We start from the raw sequence: 20,397 nt of genomic DNA, 5'->3' as shown, positions 1-20,397 counted from the left end.
GATATACATAGTATGCAATAGTTTAACATGTTTAAGACTATCAAAAGCCTAAAATTGAGCTGCACAGCCATGGATTTAGTCAGATAATCATGTGGTGGTGCTAAAATGTTTCAATCTTCATGCACCCACAGACACACAATTATGACTTGGGTTGTGAAATGCTCGCAGATCCCCCCCCCCCAAAAAAAAACACACAAACCACCATGATAAACAACATTTTTGGTCACTTAATTTATTTCCAGTCATGTCACTGAGCGAAAGAGTGCAACATCACGAATCTTCCCCTGGTGTTGGTAGTACAGAGGAGACGCGTTTGGTCCATGTGCATTTTTATGAGGAGGTTTAAAGTTCACAGTATTTAATAGACATAGCTGGCTGTGTGCAGAGATTGCATGGAGGCTGCGTCAGCGGCGCCAGTGGACTTGTACTCTCCTTTGGAAGCCAGGCCATTGATCTGCAGAGAGCCGCAGAGGAAGGAAGTTAGGGCAAAGTCAATTCAGAGTGTTAATAATCAGCCAGGTTAGCGGTGCCACATTGGTGCAAGACTGAAGAGACAAAAACCTGCTTTCAACCAACAATCACTGACCACTCACTGTTAGGTTGTGTAATGCAAGATAAGAGTTATTTAGTATACAGTTCTGTGCACAGTCCATCACTACAAACTGATAAGTTAGAATTATTTATTGGTGTTAATTGTTCATCAGCCATCCGTGCCCTTGGCGACTAACCTTGGCCCTGGTGGAGAAAGCTTCCTGTGAGGCTGCCTTGTTGGCAGGTTTGCCCGCCCAGGCTGCAAGAGCAGAGGCCTGGAGTGCACGGCCGTAAGAGAAGGTCAGCTTCCAGGGGCGGTGGAGGGGCACCTGGTTGATGGCGTTCAGGTTGAGGGACGCCTCCTCCTCACTCTGGCCTCCAGACAGGAAGCAGATACCTGAAGACACAAAGGAAATGTTACATACATTTAATTGACTGAAAAACCTTGTTGTCCACACATTTCTTAGGCCCTGTTCAGACCTGGTGTTAACTAACAGACTAGTTTTGGGCTATATTCCAAGTTAACAGATGTTGGCGGATGACGTTTGTGTGTCTGTGCGAGTGAGAGAAGACAGAGTGAGCAGAGTCAGGACGGGCCAAATGAACTAGGAAGAAAGATGTTCAGGACATCAGCTTAGAAGGTGGTTCTTCCTATGATGCACAGGACACCTCTGAATGTGGTCCGAGTGATTTGATCTCAGGAGGCTTTTGGGAGCGGGAGATGTTAAAACCAGGTCTGAACGGGTTCTTAAACTGGTGCGGAGAGCTGGACTCTCACCTGGCACGGCAGCAGGGACAGTGCGCCTCAGAGCAGTCACTGTAGCCATGCCAACCTCCTGAGGGGTGTACTTAGTGGTGCAGGAATGTCCAGCAGTGACCATGTTGGGCTTCAGCAGAGTGCCCTCCAGGTACACATGGTGGTCAGACAGAGCCTTGTAAACAGCAGCCAGCACCTGAGGAGTCGGATTTTAATAAGAGACGTGATTTAAACCATCATCTGCTGGGAAACTAAACATATTTTACTGCTGGTGATCTTGTAATTTGGAAAACTAAGGGCAGAAGTGATGGTCCGACCTTTTCTGAGACATACTGGCAGCGCTTCAAGTCATGGGCTCCGTCGGGCAGAATCTCTGGCTCCACAATGGGCACCAGGCCATTCTGACGAGGTACATACAGTTACGTTAGGATGAGTGCGTCACAAACAGATAACACTCAGCAAGATGAATTCATCTTCCTGCAAACGCACACCTGTTGGCAGATGCTGGCATATCTGGCCAAGACATTGGCATTCTCTGCGATGGCGAGAGCTGATGGGCAGCCATCGGAGATCTTCAGCACACACCTCCACTTGGCGAAGTCGCAGCCGTCCTTCTTGTACTGGGCGCAGCGCTCCGAGAGGCCGTCAAGACCTGAGAAACACTCAGTTACTGAATATTGGCGAGTTCACATCGGTGTCTATAGTGTATGGTTTTTCACATCACTTTAAAAAGCAGAACAGGTCAATCCAAGTTGTTCATGACTGGATATGCTATTGCAATCGTTTTCAATAAAAGAGGTTCTAATTATTTTGCTAAAACATTTAAATATTGATAAAGACAAATGGTTTTCACGCCAGGTTTTGCATCTTAGGTGTATGTTACCTTGTGTGGTGGTCTCTCCATCGGTTCCATTCAGACCAGCTGTGCCTTTGTCCACCTGATGAAACAATCAAAAACATCCATTAGTCTCTAGAGCTCCACATGGGAAAAACCCCAAAATGGGTCCCATCAGCTGCTTTGTGACCTTGATGCCGACAACGATGCCTTTGTCCTTGATGACTTGGGGGAAGAGCTTGCCGCTGTCCGCCTTCTGGTAGAGTGTCTCATGGAAGAAGATGATCCCACCAACACAGTTGGAGTCGACGGTGGAGAAGAGAAGGTCGCGGAAGTAGCGGCGGTGCTCCTCGTTGTTCTCCACGTTGATCTTCTCGAGGCGCTTTCCCATGGTTCCTTGAGACAAGAGGGCGAAGAGTTTATTTCAGACACTAGCTCTGCAGTCACCTCTTATCGCAGAAAAAAAATGGAATCACTTGAGGCTCACCCGTTGATTCATCTGCTGCCAGGATTCCCTTTCCTGGAGCCACGATCCTCTGAGCAATGTCAGAGAGCTCCTTCTTCTGCTCCGGAGAGAGGGATGGGAACTGATGAGTCATCCTGGAAAAGACAGGACAAGTTTTCTCACTGACAGGTTTAGAAACTCCTGAGAGCTGTAGTAAGTATGAGGAAGACTTGATATTTTTCTTCCACTATCAAACACAAAGGCCTGTGACATCATGCCTCTCTTGCGTCACCTCTGTAAATATTTGTCCTGCATGGTGGAACTTTGGCCTTTCAACCAGATAAGTTCTGCCGCTTGATGTGCAAAAGAAGTTCACAGTTCACTTCGGAAAATGATTTATGGGCAGCACTATTCAATAAGTGATTGTGTGGAGGAGGGCAACAGAGGCGGATGTTTGTTTTACTCTGTGTATTTGCAGAAAGGAAAATCATGCTGCTGCATAGTCAGGAGACAATTGATAAAGCCAGTAGTGTACAGTAACTTAGTACATTTCTTCTTTATTGGCAGCTCTAGCTACATTTAAGATGTCGGTCTAAACCATACATCTCCAGATGTGTTGGTAGTGAACGTTTGCGATGAACTGTTCTTTTACGTAATAAGAAAATCTTAAATCAACGTCAAAATCGAAAGCCTCTTGGATCAGCTGGAAAATGCATCGTCACAGAGCTGCAAAGCTGTTTTTTCTAGGCAAAGGTTAACTTTTTATAGGAAATTCACAAATGACACAGCGACACAGGGGGGAAATGCAGCAAGAATGAAAACAGAAATACTTTATACAATAAAAGTATACATATTTATAAATGTTTTTCTTAAAGTGCAAATTATACAGAAAGGGATCAATGTTGTGTTATTGTCCAATTCTTTGTAACATACGATGTGCAAAACATGCAGCAGGTCTTTCTTGAATTATGGGTTTTATGATGTTCTTAGAATGTGATGCATTGCTGTAGATTGAACTACCAAGGATATAAATTACTTCAAATTAGCTCAAACATCTACACTAGTAAAATGCAACATACAAATAAATGCAGCAGGAATATTAATGTAAAACATTGACTGCACTTAATTAATCATTTTACTTTTTTATCCTGAACTATATTTAGGTGAAAATACATTATTTTTACTTTAGTGAAGTTTTGATGCAAAACTTCTACGTGTAAAGGATTGTGTTGAAGGTGTTCTTTGCTCAAGTAAACGATCTGAACACTTCTTCCCTTTTAAAAGTGATATCACCACCAACCCTTGCTGCAAAAGAAATGCTCGATCAGCCGATCGATCAGCGTAACTCGATCACACGGTCTTAACGAGCTGTTCGTCCAGTTCTGTAAACTTTGCACCACTGAATACTGTGCAGCTCGGATAAATATTTACACCGCGCTGCGCAAACATGAGGAAACCGAGGAGATGCAGACCACTCCTGCAGAAGAGGGCAATTCCATCTGAAACTTTTTAAAGTGTGCAGGAGAATAACGTCTTCTTACCTGAGAGATGTGATCGAACGGCGACGACAGAAATCAACTTAGCAGCCTCCCGGTGAGTGAGAAGGCCGAGCCCGGGACCCGGGACTCTATTTATCGGCAGCTCGGAGGCTACGTGCCGGGGAGGAGGCGCTCCTGATGTGGTGGGGGCGTGGGGGCGCTGCGTAATGCTATTGGCCCGGCCGGAGGAGCCAGAGAGGGGCGGGGGGTTCCTGTGGTGGTGTGGCATCAGTGTGCTCTTTGTGTTTTTTTGTGTGTGTGGACGTTTTTTGGGGATCATACAGGAAGAGAGAGAATAACAGAGGGTGTGTATGTGTGTGTGTGTGTGTTGAGAACAGGAAAGGAACATGATGTTTAGTTCGTCTGGAGAGAAAGGGGAGGTTTGCATCACTCAGATCTGACACACCTCCTGTTTTCTGTATTCTCTGCAGACTGTTGCAGCTCTGAGAGGAGCCATGTAATGTCAGAGGCCTGTTGCAAAATGCTGCAATTCCGGTTTCTTTTGTCCTGCACAAAGTGTGCATCGCAGCAGCAGATGGGATAGAATGCCTGGTTGTCTCCTGTGGGTGTATCGTAACAGTTTGTTCTTTCCAGTGCTCTCAACAAAGTAAGGGAATGGAATTGATTTCGATTCCAGATTTGGCCCACACTGTCATCTGTGCCACAAGTTAGCCATAGCAATATACCACACAAAACCAGATGGGGCCCATATTCGAGTATTATGCTGATTTTTAAGTAGTCCCTGTGCAAGTAAACAAAATTAATTCTAAAGCATGAGATGCTACTGGTTATAATAAGGTTTGACTACATGTATTAACTTTGATTTCTGTACTTTTCATTATGACCAACTGAGTCGGTGCATCCTAAATTGGGATTTTTATTCTGTATAGTGGGAGATATTTTCTATGCAGTTTCATTGCACTATTACAGGAACATGCTCCCATTCATTCGAAAAACTGTGTTTTTTCACGCTCTTCTGTTTATCAGCCTCATGCGTCACATTGCTTGTCATGCATAAACAGCTCTGACATCGATCGCTGAAAATGGCCCAAAAAAACATGCGTCCACAACTGACCTCAGCAGACAGGGACACATGTGCAGGACCAGATCACACAAATAATGACAAGCGTGCTTTTACACAACCTGGACTCTGCACCAAGTGCAATGTACACTCAATGCCGCCGATCAGAGTTCAGTCCCTGCCGTTGAGTTCCCGTTTACATAAGGACTGGGAGTCGGAACAGTGCAAGATCTATAGACAAGTTAACTTACTCCCAAAGTATTCAAACTGCATTAAAAAGATTACATAGCAGGAAATGTAAGTGAGCAGCTCATTTGGATCCATGCTGTGAGGGCCGTGTACATATCTCATCCATGTTGCTGAGATCCTCCAAGTGCATCACAAATCTCTTAATTTAGCTGCATGCTTTGCACTTTCTTTAGTTATAACACTATAGCACTTCCATTGAACTGCACTATACTACAGGGCAGGATTACCAACAGCACAAAGCAGACAAGCAGCAGGAAGAGGGGCCTTGATCTCCAGGGTGTTTCTCATGTATCCGTTTCTTTTTGGTGCTTTGATTTTGTAGACAATTTGTACATTCAAGTACAATGTTGAGCAGATCCTCCATTATTATTACATGATTCTATCTTGGAGAAGGAATCACATATTACCTACCTTCACCAAGGAAATTGTGTTTTAATCTGTTTGTGTGTTTGTCTGTTAGTTAGCAGCATCAATTATCGTGGAAAGTTAGAGGAAGGATGCGGAATGCATGGGTCAAGGAATAACAACAATTTTGGTGCAGATAAGGATCAGGGGCGGCTCCAGTAATTTTGAATGCAAGCACAGTGTTTTGATCAAGAGCAGAATCTGAGCATGAAATCAATAAGTCTTGCTCTCAAACTGAAAGACAACGCTCTTGAATAATGACAGGGGGAAAGTTCCACTTAAATAAGTCACTGATCTGAGCTCAACACAAACTTGATACGAACCTGGAGGCAGCAGAGGCCTCAGGTTGTTACCCTCCCGGTCAGCAGGGGGCGCAGAGCCGCACAGAGTGTTGTCCCACTTTGCACCGTTAACGCTTCCGTTTCCGAGAGGCGAGAAGCCGCAACATCAACATCCACATTCACCAAATAACAGAAAACTGTTGAAATTAAACAAGGTGAGATTTCGCTCAGGTGTGTTTTTAGTTTTTTAAAACACTGACGAGTGAATACATCGACGCGTCGGTTCAGAGTCGTGTTTTCTGAACGTTTAAAGCCTTTACATCTGGTGCTAGCAGAAGGCTAGCACTAGCACAAGCTGTTAACTGGCTGATGTGTCGGATGTTAAACGTCTCTCTGTTTGTTTCAGGTGTCTGAGGATGTCGGGCCAGAAACGTCCTGGTGACCCGGGCGGCCCCTCGTCCTCCGGTGCGCCCTCGGAGAAGCGGAGGGAGCGGGACGGAGAGGAAGGAGGTCCCGGTGTCAGTGCCGCGGCCGGGGGGAGCACCGCGGTGGAGACGGTCATCAAACTGGGAGGGGTGTCAAACTCTGTGAGCTTCTCTCTTATCCCCCACATTGTCAATACAATACCAGGAGTGTCTCTGCTCCTGTTTTTTTTAATTATCTTGTTTGAATCGTTTATTTTACAGGAAGAACAAGACATCAGAGCTCTCCAGGCTAAGAACCGAAAGTTGGGGGAAGCCCTCGATCAAAGACAGGTCAAAAAAATGTCCTACTATTTCTTACACGTCTTACAGGAAGCTGAACTTGCATCGCCTCTTGTTTTCAGGTTAATCACATAGCTTGTTGATTTTCAGGTGATTGAGGACGAGTTGCGAGAGAGGATCGAGAGGCTGGAGACCCGGCAGGCCACCGATGATGCCAGTCTGCTGATCCTCAATAGATACTGGAACCAGGTCAATACTCACTGGTCCAGACCTAAGAGCAAAAGCATTGCTGTTGATATCCATGCCTATGAAGGTGAAAAAGTCAAAGTGTTTGTTATTCTCTGCTTTCAGTTTGATGAAAACGTCCAACTGATCAGCAGGCGTTATGACCAAGCCAGCATCGAACCTGAGAAATCTCCGGGGGCTGAGGGCCGGAACCTGAAGCCAGATACTCCAGAACCTGATGGCGACTCCAACCAGGAGAGGGTTAAGGACAGAGGTGAAGACAAAATGCACAAATTCCCAATGTCTATTTTTGAACCAGTTCTTTGTGTTTCTACAGCCAAAGAACACCAACACTTCACTGAACTACAAGAAAGAACCGCTTATGTTAGGGGCAGGATTTACAGTGACCAATAAGACCAGCCATAATTTTGTGACCACCAAGTAAAAAAAACAGGTCACATAGTCTGCAAATAAGATTGAATAGTTCAAATTGTGGATGCTGAAGAGAATCAGCAGTGGTCTGTGGACAAATTGTCTCCTTGGTCTGTGGTCGTCAGCTGAAGTGTAGAACACACAAGAGGAAGCTTCACAAACATAGCCCATGTTCGGACAGGGTATTTGTAAGCAAAATCGTTTAGATAATAGATGCAACAATCCAGAAATGTAATCCAAAGCCTCTTTCCTTCTGTTCTCTCCCAGGCCACCAGGGAGAGACATCCAACTCCTTCCTGGCTACGCTTGCGAGCAGCACCAGCGAGGAGATGGAGGCTGAGCTTCAGGTGAGAGTGGAGTCCAGCCAGAAACAGGCCAATCGTGTGATGGAGATCTATGAGTGTCTGAAGCGCACTGTGGACCAACTGAAGGCCGAGGTGGACCCTGGAACTGGTGAGATATAAGGAGGGAAGGTTTGCAGAGGAAGATATGGTTGTAATGGAGTATAGCTGAGGATGAAATATTTTTGAAAGAAATCATTTTAAATGTGTTTGCATTGATAATTACTATTGATCCTTTTCTTTCCAGAGGGCAGTTTGTGGAAGGCAGCCACCACACAGAACTCCCTCCTGTCGAGTGAAAATGAGCGGCTACAACGGCTGTCTGAGGACCTCAAGCAAAAGCACAGTCACATGACGAGCGAGGTACAAATAATACGTCCTTTCGTATTCTCTAGCACAAAATGTGTCCTTTCAGGTCAAGCACACTTTAAAAGTTAAAAAGATATTAACAAAGTAAATAAGTTAATCGTCTTGCAAGAGAATCCATACCATTCATCATCCTCTTATGACGGTTGCTTTGTCCTCACATGTTTTCCAGTCCCGCTCTCTGGGCCGTGCAGCTAACAAGGCGGATCAACGTGTGAGCGAGCTGCAGGTTCTGATCGAGGAGCTGCAGTGGGACATGGAGAAGATCCGCCGCCGGGAAAACCGCCTGAATGCACACCTGAGTGAGATACTGGAGAGGGTGAGGATTTTTGTTGGACTTAATGTCAATCAGAGTGTTGTGCAAAATGTGCTTTTATGTTAAAGTATGTAATAACTAACACCCTGTGCCACCCCAGGTGAACAGCAAAGGCTACAAGGTATGTGGAGAGGCCAGTAGCGTATGTGGGACCATTACTATTAACAAGAGAAAGGTGAGATTTCTTTTTTTCCCCTCATAATTTTGACAAAGAAATAATATAGTTTAGTTCCATATCTTATCTTTCATTTGTTTTTATTCTTTTCTGACACCAGTTTGAGGAAATGAACAGCGAGTTGGAGGAGAACCGTGAGCTGGCAGACAACCGCCTCACTGAGCTGCAGAAGCTCCAGCAAGACTTGCAAACTGTTCACCAGGAGAACAACAACATGAAGGTACTTATAAAGCACTTCTCACACAGTATGTGTTGTGATCAAGGTGATTGGAAATTGAAAAAGTCATACTTAAGAAGTAGATTGGATGAAAAATGTACGGTTATCACTAAACTAAAGGACTTCTTCCACCCTGATAAAAACTTATATTTTAATGTGAATCGTGCAATATGTCTACAAATGAGAAGACGTGAGCCGAAATTTGTCATCGACACATTTGTAGTCAAAACTTCTCTGGTGAAAAGAAGGTTATTGAGGCACCTTCTCAATCATTTTTTTCTAGTTTGTAATTTTTTACTTTTGGGCTACTATCTCTGACTCTATTTACCCTCTCTCTATTCTCCTCAGTCGGAGCTGATGTGTCGAGCAGAGGGCATGGTCAAAGAGACTTCAGAGTATCGCTGTCTGCAGTCACAGTTTTCTGTTCTCTACAACGAGTCTCTAATCCTCAAGGGTCAATTAGACGAGACACGCGCTCGTCTCAACACTACCAGGACGGCACGCTTGCGACAGCTGGAACACATGGAGGTGAGTTGTGTGTGTTTGCATCTGTGTCGGTCTCCGTCAGTTTCATTCCCTTCTTACTCTTACTTCTCCCTATGTGTACAGAATGATGAAGTGGCTCTGCAGAGGAAGGTTCGTACAGAGGTGTTTCAGCTGGAGGACACTCTGGCTCAGGTCAGGAAGGAGTACGAGATGTTGCGAATAGAATTTGAACAGACTCTTGCTGCCAACGAGCAAGCAGGTAACTTAACAGGTTCTGGTTTATAAAGAGACTGAGGTTTCTGAAAATACAACTGATCTTAGATTGTTGTTAGATTTCTGCTGATGTTCTAATGTGTATTCTTTCTTTTGATTCTCTGACTGCCTCCTCGACTCAGGTCCTATTAACAGGGAAATGCGGCACTTGATCAGCACACTGCAAACCCACAACCAGCAGATGAAGGGAGAGGTGGTGAAATACAAGATAAGACTGAGAGAGACACAAGCTGAACTCAACCAGGTGCGCAGCGGGAAACAGAAACTTACTAATTCTGTCACCAGACCAAGAACTTATGTAGTACTTATAATTGAAAACACACATATAGTTTGTCATTGTAAACCGTTGAAAACAGTGAGAATGGCAGAACGCTACTATTGAAGTAATCATATGTATCTGTTGCCTCTAGGTCCGTGCCTCAAAGGGCAGCGCCATTCTCCAATCACAGTCAAGCTCAGAGATCGACGTTAAGGATGAGACGACCTCTCCTTCGACCCCAGCCGTCTCTGGAGAACCTGCCGTCAAGACTGAGCCTGACAACGGCTCGTCGACACCCAGCAGCACCGGTAACCAACACCTCGTTAACTGAGAGAAGATTATTTCATATTTTATGAAGTTGTAAACAACATAGAAATGCATGATTGTTGATCATCTGTGTTTTATACTTTGTCTCTCTGTAGGTGCCTCAGTGAAAACAGAGCCTGGCGTGGAACCAGAGGCTACAGTAAAAGAGGAGGAGAAAGACGAGAAGAAAGAGAGGGAGGAAAAGAAAGAAAAGGACACTATAAAGAAAGAAGAGAAAGACAGAGAACGGGAGAAAGAGAAGGAAAAGGAGAGAGATAGGCCGACCCGCGGCAGTGGGAGCAGCAGCAGTGTGATAAAGGAAGAGAAGGAGAAGTCCGGGAGCAGTGGTCAACCAGAAGAGTCAGCTGGGGAGCGTCTGTCTGTGGTCGGAGGGTCAAAGAGGAAGGAGATGGAGCAGCTGAAGATTGTCAGAGCAGAACTCAAGTAAGTCACATGTTGGATAGTTGGTTTCTTTTTTAGATTATGCTCTTTTTTTTAAATAATTAATAGAAGGACAAGGAAAGACTGTCATTCACATGTCAGTATTTATCTATGCTTGGTAACTTTAATTATTATTTATAATTATTTAGCATAAAGGGTCACAAACAGCTGTTTTAATACTTTAAAATGCATAAACTATAACTGCACACCACGAAAAAATTATATTGTCACATAGCTCAAGCTGAAATTATTCAGACCCCTTCAGATTTAGTTATGTTGTTGCCCCATACGACATAATTACAACCAAAAAACTTTTATTAGTGCATTTTAGATACCTTCAAAATGCATTAGTGATCTGTTAAGTGCTGAGGTGCAGAAATCCGATTATTTTGCCACTTGATCTGAATTTTAAATGGATTTTGGGAGACTTGATTTAAACATCATCATTTGCTTACTTGCTGATATATTATATCTACCATAGCTGCACCACAGTTTTTAAATAGTTCAAACACTTTCAATCCTTTCCTCGTTTCATTTTCCAGTATTTGTGGCTTAGGTTTTATTGATGCAGATTTTCCTGTGGGTCAGCTTCAGGTTATAATGTCTTGAAGAATACATACTATTCATCTAACCCACAACACGTTTGTAAGAATGTGACGCCTCAAAGTAAATATAAAGCTATTGTTTGGCAGGTTAACAGACACGTTACCGCTGCTCAATGGGTTGGAGCATGTTTTATTCTCCATCTATTTTATTTTGTGTTGGTTAAACTAAAACCTAATGGGCCGTACTCAGAGTTCTTGTAGGTTTTTCTGACTTAGTAATTTTGAATGTGCAGGAAAGCCCAGGAGTCCCAGAGGGAGATGAAGCTGCTGCTGGACATGTACCGCTCAGCACCCAAAGAGCAGAGGGACAAAGTCCAGCTCATGGCTGCAGAGAAAAAGTCCAAGTCCGAGGTGATCAATGCTACACAACACAGTCACCTATCTGTTGATATAGTTAATAGTTTATATGGTTTTGGATGTTGGCATCCAGTTGATTATTTTTTAACATCATGTGGGGATGTTTGGATTTCTTCTCTTTTACTCAACAGCACGTGGTCAGATATCATATTTCACTTGTACCCTTCCCGTAATAATAATAGTATTATGCTGATTCCAGGGAGAGGAGCTGCGGCAGAGGCTAAGGGAGCTGGAGGAGCGGGAGAGGAGGGAGGGCAAGAAGATGGCAGATGAAGAGGCTCTGAGGAAGATCCGCTCTGTGGAGGAGCAGATCGACATCCTCAATAAGAAGCTCTCTATAGCCAAACAGGTGCGTTTGGTGGTAATTTTGTTTGCCTGCACAAACCTGCTGCCTGGTTCGCCTTTCGGTCTCTAACACGTTGTTGCGCCTGTGCTCCGTCTGCAGGAGGAGGACGCACTGCTGAGTGAGATGGATGTGACAGGCCAGGCCTTCGAGGACATGCAGGAACAAAACATCCGGCTGATGCAGCAGCTCAGAGAAAAAGACGATGCCAACTTCAAGCTGATGAGCGAGCGGATCAAGTCTAACCAGATCCACAAGCTGTTGAAAGAGGAGAAGGAGGAGCTGGCAGATCAGCTTCTCACCTTAAAAACTCAGGTCAGCCTTCAAGGGGAAAGCTGTAAGGATAGGGGGTTGAACACACTGGTGTTTTTACATACACACAGATTAATCGCAGTGATAACTACCTGCAGTTATTTCTTACTATCTTTGAGCTGTGGATTTTATTTATCAACTAAATATATAAAATTTTTTAAGATTTTCATAATCACCCCTTCACTAAGTAGAGATTCTGTGCTTTAGTAAAGAAAATGTTTGTAAAACCAAATTGTTCGCCCAGATTGTCTTTTCTCACAATCCTGTTAATCTTTTACCATTAACATGTTGTGTTATCCTCATTTCACATATTTGTTGGGCCCATGTGCAGGTCGACGCTCAGCTGCAGGTGGTGAGGAAGCTTGAGGAGAAGGAACGCCTCCTGCAGGGCACCATCAGCACTGCTGAGAGAGAGTTGGCACTTAGAACACAAGCCTTGGACATGAACAAACGCAAGGTAACACGTTATTCAGTTATGATGGCGGCAATTTGTTGCTAAAGAAAATAAAAAGACGAGACAAATGAAATTCCCTTTGAGACTAAAGGGCCTCTCTGTTGTCCTCCAGGCTCAGGAATCTGCATTGCTGTCGGAGGAGGTGCGAACTCAGCTGGAGCAGGTTCAGCAGAGGCTCGGCTTGGTCCGAGAGGAGGTGGTTGAGAACAGTATCTCCAGGGAGAAAGAGTCCTTTAATGCTCGACGAGCACAGGTAACAACACAAATATAATGAGTTCACGTCACTTGTGATCCATTGCTGTGAAAAACAGTAAACATATCAGACTGACTGAACATTATCCTCAAAGTAAATTGCATCTATTTCTGAAAAGCAGTGTCATAAGACTTGTGGGAGGACTCTTAAATATGCTGCACATTTGTTTAATGGCAAATTAGATTTGTGAAATTACCTTTGTTTCCTCATTGTGTATGAGCCTGAGTTTTTGCTAGTTTCAATTTCATTGTCTTCTACTGAAATGAGGACAAAGCTCCACATCGCTGCTATTTTCTCTGTGAGACTAATCCTTGCAGATTTTGTTATATTTTATTTCATAAAGTCTGTTGTCAAATCAAAGTAAATTGTGGAAGACAGGCTCATTTTCCCTACAGCTTTTAACTCTAAATGTCTTTCAGGAGGACATCTCCAAACTTAGAAGAAAGATTGAAAAGGCCAAGAAACCAGCTGAGAAAATAAGCAATGGAGACGACCTGTTAAATGAAGAAATCAATGACTACAAGGTAAGTTTGATGATACAAAAGAATATAGAATATTCTGTTCTTTTTCAGAGGAACAGTTTATTCCGATGTCTCACTATGGGAGCAAGTCACACTGGGATGCTTCAGATTCCTGTCACTGTGAAAATAATATTTTGAGCAAAGTCTGGTAAGGCTGCTTTGGTTGGATCATTCCCAGAAGGCAATAGATGTTCCCAGCTTCTTTTCACACTCTCGTTCACCCTTAAGCACACCGAGCCATCTTGTCTGAACATGACCTTAACCTCCCACCCAACAACCACGCTGTTGAGCCTGCAGAGGGGAAGGAAACTCCAGGGGAACAGACTACAGAGAGACTGGCCTCCCAGTCAGAGCCAGCTCCACGTGGAACTGGACCAAGATGGCGATGAAAACATGAAAGAGGAAGTTAATTCCCTTGCCATATCCTCGGCACACCCGTTGTCACAGAGGGTATTTTGGGCTCTTTGTTGGTTTCCATGCAGCAGTGGTGTGAAGCCAAGATGTAGGGTGTTCCCTCCTCAGGCAGAGCTACTGGCACTGTGGGTTTGGTTCATGAATGGCTTGATCTGCCCACTGTGAAATTCCCACTGATGATAATTGCCACTTTCCAAAATGCTAGAGGCTCCTCCTTGGGTCTGTATACATCTATAGGTGGAGAGCAGTTATGGAAGGGTGTCACAAAGAGGGACACATTCCTTATCAGCGTTCATTGACACATTTTGTTTGGGACTTGGAGGTAAAATGGCGAGCCATCCCCCATTGATGTGATATTTTTATCAAGTGATAGTGAAAGTGTGTCCGTCTCCAGACTGCTGGTGTCCCTGTGGGGTTTTTCTGTGGTTAAGGAGGTGCTGAAGATTCCTCCTTTTGAAACATTGGAGGAAGCACACTTGACACATCTGTCCCTGAAGACAGAGTTGTTTCTACCTCTGACTACCTCCCCAAACAGGTTGATATCATACGCTCTTGTTTGCCCTGAGGCATGTACAGATTACATTGAATTCCATCCTTTGTGCCTCAAGTGGTTGGTTCATATTGTTTGGCTTTTCCTCTCTCACCTGGAAAGCAGTGGTCACACTCTTATCCAGTGCAGACTGACTTCATTTCCTTGAGTTATCCTCATGCGGCAGAATCCAGTAACAAAGCAACACTTCTCCCATTGGGTAGTGGAGGCTATTGCTCTGGCCAATACAAGTCAAGGTCTGCAGCTTCCTACAAGTTTGACAGATGGTTGGGCCACAGTCAAGGCCTTATTTGGAGAGTTTACAGTTGAACAAAAGAGAGGTGTGGACCACCCAGCTGTAGCACAGATATTGTGGGGATTTGAGGTTATAGACATAATCCTGGGTCTTTAAGGAAAAAGGATTGAGATGTCTGACCACACAACCTATTTCCTTTGGTGTGTGAGAAGTTGTCCACATTCATTTTTAATAGTAGGTGGCACTACCTGGTGTAGAAATGTGCAGCAATCAGCATTGACCTAATGACACAAGTTCCTGTAAGCTCCCATAGTGAGACATCTCCATATCATTTGATGATGATCCTGCTCCAGAGAAGTAAGCTGTTTCTCCCTGTTTCCAGTTTTGTGCTAAGATAAGATCACCAGTTGCTTCTTTTATCTTAATACTTTACCTTAAAGGAGTAAAGAGTCGTTAATCATCTCATTTAACCAGCGTCAAACTAATGTCTTGAATTTCATTTGAGGACCAGCAGTTCCTCATGCTTTGGATACAAGCACTAAACAAGAACCCGAGGCTAATCCAGTGTGAACTCCCCCCTCATGTCCTTGATAACAACACTCGAGTTGGGAAAGGCAGCAGTTGTAGCTGATAAATGTCCCTCAAGCAAAATCCCCCGACGGACTGCAAGGAGTCCTGGAAGTGGTTAAACTTAATGAACCAGTTATGTTGGTCACTCTGGTTTCCACTGAATCAGACCTCACTGTGATCTCACTGCAGGGAGAGGGAGGGACATGGTAAAACACTTCGAACCAACTGTAGAAGATAAACATCACACATTATATGTCTGACTTTTTCAAATTGTAGCGGTCTCCATTCAGGTAGAATGTAGCTTCCCCTGCGAGATCATGGTCATATTTTTCCATAAACCTGTAAGTGTTCATATAGTCTTGATGGGTCCAGAAGCTTTAATGATCGACCCCCTGTACCAGGAGATTCTCCACAGTCTTCAGATGAAATCACAAGGGTTCATAATCAGCCTTCATGTCGTATCTGTGGGCTCCTGACATGAGTGGCCCAGTAGAGCTTGAAGTCGTGCCTCTATAATCACATGGCCTCACTGCTGCCCTAGATATTTCTGTCCGCTCATCACAAACCATTCATCTGAGGACAAAACTGACTTCTCCGTTTATTGTTCAAACCATTTCCTCCCTCCCTCTCCCCCCTCTCTCCCACCTCCAGGCACGTCTAACATGTCCGTGCTGCAACTCCCGGGTGAAGGACGCGGTACTGACTAAGTGCTTCCACGTCTTCTGCTTCGAGTGCGTCAAAACCCGCTACGACACACGCCAGAGGAAGTGCCCCAAATGCAACGCCGCCTTCGGAGCCAACGACTTCCATCGCATTTACATCGGCTAAAGCCGCAGACCCCTCCCCCCTTCCACCCCCACCACCTCTGCAACGACTTGCAAGGAATAGGGGTCAACGATTTCAGCAGTAGTACGAGCACCGCCGGGAGCATCACTGCACTCAAGTGGCTCCTCCTCTGACGGCGTACTCACACCTATCTGTGCGTCTGCAGGAGACTCGGTGTGAAATCTTCTCCTCTCGATGATTCCAGGCTCACAGGGCCGAGTTCGATGCTCTGATCTGAACGCTTTAAAGTTTTTGTTTAGTTTTTAAACGAGTGAATTCAGCTCCAGTATCCACTACTTCACTGTAAGCTTTCAGATACTGGAGCGAGAAGAGAGTAGAGAAAATGAGGTTTTTGTTGGCATCACATGCCAAGGTTTGGCAAAAAAAAAATAGTACAATGCGAAAAACAGCATTCCTTCCAGTGTAGTGGATGTTTGTATCATTTTGTGTATGTATATACCGTATGTCATTACCATTTCTTTCTTTTTTTATTTTGAAAGCTGCCTCTTCTTTCTCCAAACTGTTCTCTAAAATCTCCAGACTGGATTATGTGTAATTTTCTGTTGGCTGGTTAATAAATTGCCATCAAAACGTTTCCCCCGGCCTCTGCTTTCATTTCACTCATTTTCAGTCCGAGATGTTTCATCGGGCTCTGGTTTATTAAACTACAAATCCCAGTGTGCAGACCAGTGCTGATGCTTGTGCGCAGCGCCTTCTTCCTCCTCTCGACTCGACGCATTTGCACTCTGGGAACAGTCGTTAGAAACGCTTGAAGGAAAGGAGTGCCACACGGCGACACGGGACTTTTTTTATTTAAAAGGTTGAGCAACATAATCCGTCACTGCCGCGCGCTGGATGCTCGCTCGGAGACAAAGGGGAACCACAGTGGACTGGCTCAGAGCAGGAATAAGAGGATTTAGAGACTCGTGTTCAGATCCGCGTCACCGCGTTTTCTTTTTCGCGTAAAAGCTGCAACGGGGAAATAGAAACACAACTTTGGACACATCTCTATTTTTACAACTTTCTTCATCTTGGTGGAATCATCAAGTGTCTCGGATCTCAATCCTTTAATTCATTCTTACCATATATAGCCTGTGTAAACGCGGCAGGAGCAGATAGAATTTGTGCCGCGTTGCCAAAGTTTATAATTAAATGCTCGCATCATTTTGAGACCCGCTTTTCTCTCCGTACCGACACGTCTGATTTGCAGGTTTGTTTATCGGATCAGTGGATGTTATAGAAGGGAACGGGGCTCTTCTTGTGATTCGTCGCCAACAGGAGCCATTTTTAAGTCTTTGAGTCACTTGGACACGAGCTGCTCAGACTTCTTTCCTCTTTTTCCACACCGAATCCCTGACTTCCTTTTTGTGCGTCTCGCTCCGGGCTCACGGTTGATGCGCCATGGCTCGCTGTTTCCTCACCGTGTGCGTGCTGCTGCTGCTCGGCTGGCGGGCAGCTGAAGCCGAGCAGGTCGGGGAGAGGCCACCGGCGGTCACCCTCCGCACCCTGCTCGCGGGGACCTGCCAGGAGATCCACGGCTACGCGGAGTCGCTGCTGGGAACCGGCGTGGTGCGCTCAGCCGCTGAGGTACAGAGAGGAAACGCTTCCACCTCCACCAGGAAGTGGCCTCACACTCGCCTCCACTCTTCACACTGCTAACACCTGTCACTGTTATTGATCAATGCTATGATTAACCGGTCACTAATTTATTTTCCACACGCATTCCTCTCCCCCCTCATGCCCCTCAACTTGTTAATCTTCCTCCTGATCCCCTCCTCTTCTCCTCTGCCCTCTTTCTTACATCCATCTCTCACCCATGAACACACACTCTCTTTTTCTTCTTCTCTGCTGTGGCTCCTCTTCCCTCAGAGTGCAGGGTTGTTTCTTGAGTCAATGCTTGGTCAGGAGCGCGTCTATACATTGGCTATGGTAAGAACCCTCCTGAGTGTCTCCCAGCTCCTGTGGCCCTGTTCGGTGACTGTATAGTTAGTGCAGAGAGTAAGAGCATGGCTGTGGTGGAGAATCTGCCATATGTATTTGACTGCAAGTGGATATTTGCATGCAAGGCCCGAATACGTGTAGTGATCATATTGTGTATATGTGCTGGCAAGCGGAGAAGTTAGATGAAATGGTTTGAAATGTGGCAAAATAGGGTTTGGACCTGATCCTAGGATTTAGAAGTGAGTCTTTATGAGTTCCAAAAACCAAAATGTGGCCTTACTCCCTCGGGAAAAAAAGTTTCAATCAAGAAAAACAAGTTATTTGTCCTCCAGACAAAAGATAAGTACATTGTGGTTAGAAAGTGACAGGGTAACATTTCTTGCAGATCCCTGGCAGGCATCCCCTGCTCAATGTGCTTATTTGCATTTATCCTGTCTGTGCATGTGTAGATATTTTGTCTTCATTTTGTTTTTAGGATCATGCACCTGTAGAAGCTGTGTTTTTTTTCTTCATTTTGTGGATATGCACGCGCTCCACTTATTTGTCTCCAAAATCCTCAGTTCACCTTTGAGGCGTGAGCAGCAGCCGGGCCACAGAGAGACGCCACATGCAGCGCTGCACCCTCAGCAGCAAAGACCTCAAAATTATCCACATAACAGCATTTAATTTGCCTTTAGTTTGCCGCTTCCCAGCTTCTAAAAGTCTCCTGCTTCACAAACCTGAATCTGACTCGACCAAACGCTGCAGTTTAGTGTGTTTTTTTAAAAGTGAAGTGTGGTGACAGATGCTCGACACACACTGGACAGTCGTCACACACATGCCAGTGTGTAGCGCAACAGGTGCAGATAAGATAGTAGACCAACTTCCTGGGCTACCATTGACCTTGCTTGTCGAGGCTATAGTGTGGGTGTGTGTTTGTAGTGTGAATAGAGGTTGTACAGGAATAGAGAGGGGCACTCTCCAGCTGTCACTAGCATGCACAGCTGTTTGTGCAAGTCAACAATACAGCTTCTTTTTGGATCATAAGGTGCACCTCCTGAGCGTCCCCCGCTTTACTGCCTCTTTCCCCTATGGGACGCACTGTTTCTCACACAAATCCCATCAATCACAATGTGTCTGTGTAAACCCGTCTGTCTCCCGTGTGCATGATTGTACACCATCAGAATGCTGCCTCTCTTCATTGCTACCCAAGTAAAACATCTCCCCACCCTCCCTCCACTTTGCCACAGTTTTTCGAGATGGTGCTCCGAGTCGTGGCGGAGGGAGCGGCCAGCGGCCTGAACGTCATCGCTGTCTACGTCACGGAGATCCTCAGGGTCACAGGCTTCAACGGTGGGTACAAGTCAGCTCATGTTTTCCGTTTTTCCATTTTTCTCCTCCCTGTATATGTATCTCAAGTAAATAGCTGGAGGCGTGTTGGTGTATGTGTTGTGATTAAAGATTCTAATGCAGTGAAAGTATGCAGGCTTGCCTCTCCCTGAGGCGAACCTGTCTGCCACTCCTTTTGTTTGCTCTTGTAGCTTCTTGTGTAAAATACAGGAGTTTATTCTTTTGTGAGAATAACAGCAACTAAGCCGGATTTCCTCCCTCCACAGCTGCACTGCCCCGTGTTACCCCAGAGGGCGTGGCCGCCTTCGCTCAGTGGGGTCTCCTGGCTCTCATTGGCTACTGGATGCTGACCATCGTCCTCCGTCTGCTCATCGCCGTGTTGAGGCGCGTGTTCTGGGTGGTGAAAACCGTCTTGGCTCTCTGGCTTTTCGGACTGATGGTGACCGATAAGACCGCCACCACGGAGGCCACGGCGGTCCGACTGGCCGGCCTGGTGCTGGTGTGCGCCCTGTTGACTCTGCTCTCTTCTGCGTCTGAGAAGTCGTGCGCGGTGGAGCAGCGGCTGAGCGTCCTGGAGAGCCGGCTGAGGGCAGTAGAGAAGAGGAAAGGGGACTAGCGAAGGGAAAGAGGGTGCAGCAGAGTAAAGATGAGCAAAGGTGATGGTGATGTGGAGAATGGTAACTTTGATGGTTTCTATGTGTGTGTCAAATAATTATGGCAAATAAAGTAATCTCTGGGATTTTTAATCAGGAACACTCTTTTCTGTTTTCTTTTGCCAAACGAAGAGGCTGATGCTGAGCTGGAAGCCTCCAATGTTTACAATGTGAAGTCAGGGGATCACCAAAGTTATTAGATGACTTTCTCTCAGAGCCATGCACGTCTGTACTTTCATCACAATCCATCGAGTATATGTTTTCACAAGAAACTTTGAGCTGCTCTAAACGTGAGAGGGAAAGTCAAGCGTTCACTAAAGTCCTTGGATTCTTCCTCTGAGGATCGTTTATCTGTGCCAGGTTTCATGGAAATAATTCATACTAGAGTCGGCCTAATGCAGCTGATCATAAATATCAAAGTGTCCCCAATAT

General features: G+C 45.2%; 3 protein-coding genes across 4 annotated transcripts; 2 read left to right on the top strand and 1 right to left on the bottom strand.

Annotated features, from left to right (window-relative positions):
• Nucleotides 1-207: 207 nt before the first annotated feature.
• aldob (aldolase b, fructose-bisphosphate) lies at nucleotides 208-4,269 on the bottom strand. The gene is made up of 9 exons (XM_053428811.1): nucleotides 4,110-4,269; nucleotides 2,611-2,723; nucleotides 2,314-2,519; nucleotides 2,172-2,226; nucleotides 1,780-1,940; nucleotides 1,606-1,689; nucleotides 1,310-1,484; nucleotides 729-928; nucleotides 208-454 (listed from the first exon to the last, which is right to left on the bottom strand). Exons 2-9 carry the CDS (start codon nucleotides 2,720-2,722, stop codon nucleotides 359-361), a joined length of 1,089 nt encoding a protein of 362 aa, XP_053284786.1. The 5' UTR covers nucleotide 2,723; nucleotides 4,110-4,269; the 3' UTR covers nucleotides 208-358.
• Nucleotides 4,270-6,171: 1,902 nt separating this feature from the next.
• On the top strand, nucleotides 6,172-16,637 carry rnf20 (ring finger protein 20, E3 ubiquitin protein ligase). The gene is made up of 22 exons (XM_053428806.1): nucleotides 6,172-6,277; nucleotides 6,469-6,649; nucleotides 6,749-6,817; nucleotides 6,917-7,015; nucleotides 7,118-7,265; nucleotides 7,691-7,876; nucleotides 8,012-8,127; nucleotides 8,303-8,449; nucleotides 8,547-8,621; nucleotides 8,722-8,841; nucleotides 9,187-9,366; nucleotides 9,448-9,583; nucleotides 9,720-9,841; nucleotides 10,008-10,164; nucleotides 10,279-10,606; nucleotides 11,442-11,559; nucleotides 11,765-11,914; nucleotides 12,011-12,223; nucleotides 12,552-12,677; nucleotides 12,787-12,927; nucleotides 13,347-13,451; nucleotides 15,869-16,637. Exons 2-22 carry the CDS (start codon nucleotides 6,479-6,481, stop codon nucleotides 16,043-16,045), a joined length of 3,084 nt encoding a protein of 1,027 aa, XP_053284781.1. The 5' UTR covers nucleotides 6,172-6,277; nucleotides 6,469-6,478; the 3' UTR covers nucleotides 16,046-16,637.
• Nucleotides 16,638-16,746: 109 nt separating this feature from the next.
• On the top strand, nucleotides 16,747-20,065 carry LOC128445911 (transmembrane protein 109). 2 transcript variants are annotated; one of them, XM_053428810.1, is made up of 4 exons: nucleotides 16,747-17,629; nucleotides 17,912-17,971; nucleotides 19,213-19,315; nucleotides 19,579-20,065. In XM_053428810.1, exons 1-4 carry the CDS (start codon nucleotides 17,444-17,446, stop codon nucleotides 19,926-19,928), a joined length of 699 nt encoding a protein of 232 aa, XP_053284785.1. In that variant the 5' UTR covers nucleotides 16,747-17,443; the 3' UTR covers nucleotides 19,929-20,065. The 2 variants fall into 2 exon arrangements, with proteins under 2 accessions (XP_053284785.1, XP_053284784.1); XM_053428809.1 differs by lacking the exon at nucleotides 17,912-17,971.
• The last annotated feature ends 332 nt before the right edge of the window (nucleotides 20,066-20,397 follow it).

Source organism: Pleuronectes platessa, chromosome 8, assembly GCF_947347685.1.
Source record: "Pleuronectes platessa chromosome 8, fPlePla1.1, whole genome shotgun sequence".
Lineage (NCBI taxonomy): Eukaryota > Metazoa > Chordata > Actinopteri > Pleuronectiformes > Pleuronectidae > Pleuronectes > Pleuronectes platessa.
The sequence above is the reverse complement of the archived record's forward strand: the minus strand, read 5'-3'. Positions and strand labels throughout refer to the sequence as shown.

Excerpts from the sequence above, each read along its gene's own strand:
- aldob (XM_053428811.1), bottom strand. The coding sequence starts at position 2,722 with ATGACTCATCAGTTCCCATCCCTCTCTCCGGAGCAGAAGAAGGAGCTC. Across the intron at positions 2,227-2,313 it reads GCATCGTTGTCGGCATCAAG|GTGGACAAAGGCACAGCTGG; the intron begins GTCACAAAGCAG and ends TTGTTTCATCAG. Across the intron at positions 1,485-1,605 it reads GCCAGTATGTCTCAGAAAAG|GTGCTGGCTGCTGTTTACAA; the intron begins GTCGGACCATCA and ends CCGACTCCTCAG.
- LOC128445911 (XM_053428810.1), top strand. The coding sequence starts at position 17,444 with ATGGCTCGCTGTTTCCTCACCGTGTGCGTGCTGCTGCTGCTCGGCTGG. Across the intron at positions 17,972-19,212 it reads GCGTCTATACATTGGCTATG|TTTTTCGAGATGGTGCTCCG; the intron begins GTAAGAACCCTC and ends ACTTTGCCACAG. Across the intron at positions 19,316-19,578 it reads CAGGGTCACAGGCTTCAACG|CTGCACTGCCCCGTGTTACC; the intron begins GTGGGTACAAGT and ends CTCCCTCCACAG.
- rnf20 (XM_053428806.1), top strand. The coding sequence starts at position 6,479 with ATGTCGGGCCAGAAACGTCCTGGTGACCCGGGCGGCCCCTCGTCCTCC. Across the intron at positions 10,607-11,441 it reads ATTGTCAGAGCAGAACTCAA|GAAAGCCCAGGAGTCCCAGA; the intron begins GTAAGTCACATG and ends TTGAATGTGCAG. Across the intron at positions 12,224-12,551 it reads TTCTCACCTTAAAAACTCAG|GTCGACGCTCAGCTGCAGGT; the intron begins GTCAGCCTTCAA and ends GCCCATGTGCAG.